General features: G+C 33.7%; 1 protein-coding gene across 1 annotated transcript; it reads right to left on the bottom strand.

Moving 5' to 3' along the window:
* Window positions 1-241: 241 nt before the first annotated feature.
* LOC134270876 (uncharacterized) lies at window positions 242-3,405 on the bottom strand. Its single transcript, XM_062753125.1, has 4 exons — window positions 3,162-3,405; window positions 1,644-1,767; window positions 1,176-1,336; window positions 242-795 (listed from the first exon to the last, which is right to left on the bottom strand). The coding sequence occupies exons 1-4, from the start codon at window positions 3,223-3,225 to the stop codon at window positions 533-535; spliced, it is 612 nt and encodes a 203-aa protein (XP_062609109.1). The 5' UTR covers window positions 3,226-3,405; the 3' UTR covers window positions 242-532.
* Window positions 3,406-5,091: the final 1,686 nt, after the last annotated feature.

The following is a 5,091-nucleotide window of genomic DNA, read 5'->3' as shown; positions in this document are numbered from 1 at the left end:
AAGGTATAATTTAAAAATTGTTTTGTGAAATTCCGTTCAGATTAAACGACACGTTTCCACTGTACATCAAAATTTAACACAGAACTCTGATTTTTCTAAAGTAGTTGAACATGTTCACAATCAAAAGGTGAATGTCTAATATTTTCAATATATTTGATAACAAGGACTTTTACAGCTCAATGTATTATTTGACAGTTTTTAATTAGATTAAATTAATTAAATTCACAATTGTCATAAAAGTCTTCAGTTCATGCTCTACGGGTAAGGATTACATAGAAAATATGGAGGAAAGTGGCTTTTCTTTGGTGAGCGTATTGCACATTACACGACTATTTTGTAACATTGTGTGTAATGCAACATATATCTTACTGATTTGCTCAAAATCACCTGCAAAATTATATATTTTCGACTTGTAACTTAAAATACACAAAAATAAAAAAAAAAATAAATAAGATGGCTCACAAACTGCTTAGAAGTTATTAAATGTAGTTGTATTTAAACAAAGTATCACACAATCAAGGATTAAAAACGTTCAAATACCATGGCCTTCCGAATGAAATTCAACTGCTCCCGGTGGCTGATACTGACTTTGTAATGGCACATTATTATGCAGAATATTAACTCCCGTTTGTGGGTTATCGTTGTGTATTATTGCCCTTGTTGTGTGTTCATTATGGTTTTTGTGAGAGGTGGAAGCAGAATATGGGGGCACGATTTCTGAATAAGCCGGGGGTGGGTCCAACGAATAGGGTGGTGGCTTTAGTACGTGTTTGAAATGGGGTTCAAAGTGGCTACCTAAAACATAAAATAGACAAAAACTGATACCCAACTTAAAAAAAATAGGGTTACAAACAAGATTCTCGTAAACTTAATTGGATATGAATGTAAGCATGCTTAACTTACATACGTGCGAATAAAATTGACGAAAGCTTTTGACAAATAAGTTAATGACAATGATTATAAAAAAAAGTATCGTTTAAAGATCATATTTTACATATACTACGGTCGATACAATGAAAGTACATATGCAATATTCTATACTTAAAAAAATAAAATGTTTAATTTTTCGAGATTTTCATGAATCATTAAAAACGAATTGAAAACAAAATCAATTGATCAGATGAATATTACAGCCTATCTCGTTTTCTCTCTCCATCTATTTGATTTGTACTCACCGCTTGAAATAATGGCTGCGTTGTTTTGACTGAGCCCCCTCCCTAGAGGTCTTATAATGCTTCTCTTTCGTTTGCTCTTCTGTATGCAGCAAAATATTACACCGGATAATACACCCAGAAACACCAGGCCTCCAAAGGAACATCCCACAATTAGACCGATACTGTACATGTAAAATAAGATCCAACATAGTAAGGCTCTTATTTTGTTATTTTATTTTTACAGTGGATTGATATCAATTCACTTATATATATTAGTCAGAAATTTAAGTTTTCATAGAATTTTGTTCTTGAAAATCGTGCAATTGTAAAAATTATAACCCAGAAGAAAATATTATTTGGCGAAATCGGTTTGAAAAAAGAAATCCATAATAAGAACCCTGGCTTTATTCTTTCGCACTGCACCTAGATTATATTAATGTTGCATTATATAATAATTAGTACCACGGTGAAAATATCTATTATATTAACTTATCAGCACAGCAGTATTGTTCATATGCATATCCACAACAGCCATGTTCACAATAGATATTGCCCCGGAATGAATTAAGTCGTGTTTGATCACTGTTACGGCATACTTCCCATGATGCAACCTCTGAAATAAAATTACTATGACATTAATGTAATGTTTATATTTTTTCTTGGGACATAATTTGAAATTGAGAACTTAATTAATGTAAAAATCAAATACAAGTACCAGTGTTGTAGAGTAGGATTTTTCCCAGAAATTGTACTCTTGAGTAAGAATTTTCTAAGCAAAGTATTTGGCTAAGCCAAACATAAAGTTGTTTCACTTAAAGACTTATCACTTCTAAATTGAGAGAGGCACCTCAATTAGCAAAGATATCTGAATTTTTAATGAAAAGGGTTTATGTATTTATCATTATATAAAAAGGAATTTCGTATTTGCCATGTTATACCGGTATTCAAATTGTACAATGTAACGAACATTCTGAAGGTATATATAGCATTATCAATACTTGTCCCCTACCAGCAAGTGTAATATAGCTAGAAATCGAATAGCCATTATTCCGCGCGTTAATATTCATTGAACAAAAAAGCAAAAGCAAAATTGAAATTCACAAATCAAAAATTAGCTCAATAGCTCCATTCTTTTAGAAAGCATTGCGGAAAACCCTTGAAATTAAAAAAAATGAAATGTAATTTCATAAAGAAGCTAGATCTCTGATGCGGAGTTACATGTAATGCTAATGCAAACTTGAACTTTAACCCATCAAAATCAGCCCGTCCATATCAAACTGCGGAAAACCATTTAGGACAGTTAGAGGGACAGCTAGACAGACAGACAGACTCAGAGTAAACTTATAATTCCTCTGGTTTCACTGATTTATTTGACCTAAAAATTATTTCAAAGTTGCTGAGAGAAATGAGATTTTCATTTTCATTCTTTGTATACATATATTCAATACATCCAGTCACCATTATAAGGAAGGGACACTTATTATAATGTACCGCCCCTCTCCCCTTCAAAACATAAGTACAGCAATTATATTTTGTTGGGGGAAAATTGGCTCTGGGGAAAAACACTCTATAACTAAAACACAGAAATCACACTCGATAACTACTACATAGAGTAGGATTTTCCTTTTGAAAATTGACTCTGGTGTGGGATTTCCGTAGGGAAATCCTACTCTAGAGGCAGTTTTCCGGGGGAAATCCTACTCTAGAGGCAGTTTTCCGGGAGGGATCCTACTCTACAAGACCGGTAGATATTTTTGTCTAAAATAAAAGCGAAAACATGTCTTAAAACTAATGAATGGTGAGTAATTTGCTTCTTCATGCATATTGATGCAATAACAGAACATGGTGTACATAGTATGATTAGCCACCTAAAAGATTAGTAGTATTGCGAGTTAACATTTTAAAACCAAGGCATGGGGACTCAAAAATCTCTAAAAGACAGCTCATTATATTATTTAAAATTTTGTTTAATTTACTTCCTAGTCAATGTGAAAAAGCCTAGCTTACCTGCAGATATCCAGAAATTCATCAACCCCAAAATGAAAGTTTCAAATGACATTTTTGTAAGCATTTTATCGACAAGTAATTATCAAAACACAGACAACAGATTTCATTATCCAAAAGCACATTTCCTGAAATGATGGGACGTTTAAAGACTGTCACTGGAGGACTTCTTATCTACGTTCCAATAGTTTAAATTTTCTATGGAAGTAAATCCTTCAAAATGGGTTTTAAAATTCGGACGTTTACACAGAGGCACTGATACCCGTATTTTTGGAAAGGTTTGAGATCCGAATATTGACCCGTTTTTCGATCACAATTTACAACCTGAAAGACTATTCAAGTAGGAAAAATCGATCTCTACTTTTTTGTTTTTATTTCTATATCCAGTCCACTAGCATTCAGCTGCCTTAAATAACTACTTAAATCGATTTGCTGTCTTGGAACTAAATGCAGAATTTGATTTTGGACATGTTCTCCCGAAATCATAGAAATTGATTCACGGATGCGGACAGATCTGTTTATTTTTTAGATATTGTACTTGAAAAAGACGTGAAAAATAATCTAATAACCATGCTTTATGATAAACGTGATAACTTTTCAATCATCAACTTCCCTTACTTATGCAGTAATATACCTTCATCAGCTGCGTACGGGGTTTATATCTCTCATTTGATAAGTATGCGAAAACATGCTCTACGTATGAACAATTCCTAAAACGAGGTAAATTATTGACAAACAAGTTGACGAAACAAGAATTTCAGCAGTCTCGTTTAAAGTCATTATTTCGTTAGTTCTATGGTCGATACAATTACCTTGTCAGTAAATGCAATTTATCATTGAAGGATATTGAGATTTAAAGAACATTATTCAATATCAAAGTCCATCAAACATTACAAATTAGGACTAGAGCAAACATGTACCTCCAAAACATCAGAGGTGGGATCAGGTACCATGGAGGAGTGAGCATCCCCTGCCGACCGGTCACACCCGCCGTGTACTCTTTGTCATGATCAGGGAATAACGGAAAATTCCGTCGTCAGTTCGGTGTTTAAAGAATGGACTATCAAATAGACTAAGTATGAAAAACGTCAGTCAGCATTTGACTCAATGATAAATTATATTTGCTGACGAGGTCATTGTATTGACCACTGAACTTTATACAGTTATTGACTGGGTATGAGGGCAACATATGATTTGTTGGACCTGAAGGTGAAAATGTTGCCCGAGGCCGCAGGCCAAGGGCAACATTTTCACCTTCAGGTCCAACAAATCATATGTTGCCCGAATCCCAGTCTATAACTGTTTTGTTATACCCTTCATTGCTCACTTAAGATTGTTCAATTTAATCAATACACTCTATCAATTATTTTATATGGAAAATTATGGCTTCTTCAGTAAATATAAAACATCAAACTGAGAAAGAACAAAATCAATTATATACCTATTATATCACAAAAAATATTTATCACAAGACCTACTCTTCCCTTCCGTGCTGTTAGCAACAACTCTTGTAGCTCTTAACTTCGGCTATTTTCGCGTCGCCGATATTGAACGATGATAAATATACAGTTATTGACTGGGTATGAGGGCAACATATGATTTGTTGGACCTGAAGGTGAAAATGTTGCCCGAGGCCGCAGGCCAAGGGCAACATTTTCACCTTCAGGTCCAACAAATCATATGTTGCCCGAATCCCAGTCTACACTATAACTGTTTTGTTATACCCTTCACTGCTCACTTAAGAGTGATCAATTTAATCAATACACGCTATATTATCAATTATTTTGTATGGAAAATTATGGCTTCTTCAGTAAATATAACACATCAAGCTGAGAAAGAAAAAAATCCATTATGTATCTATTGTATCGCAAAAATTATTTATCACAAAATATACTCTTCCCTTCTTCCTTACCTAGCTGTTAGCAACAACTCT

This window comes from Saccostrea cucullata, unplaced genomic scaffold (assembly GCF_032062105.1).
Source record: "Saccostrea cucullata isolate Sc308-1 unplaced genomic scaffold, CSIRO_AGI_Scuc_v1 ctg1003, whole genome shotgun sequence".
Classification (NCBI taxonomy): domain Eukaryota; kingdom Metazoa; phylum Mollusca; class Bivalvia; order Ostreida; family Ostreidae; genus Saccostrea; species Saccostrea cuccullata.
Note: the sequence above shows the minus strand (reverse complement) of the source record. Positions and strands in the feature narration are given on the sequence as shown.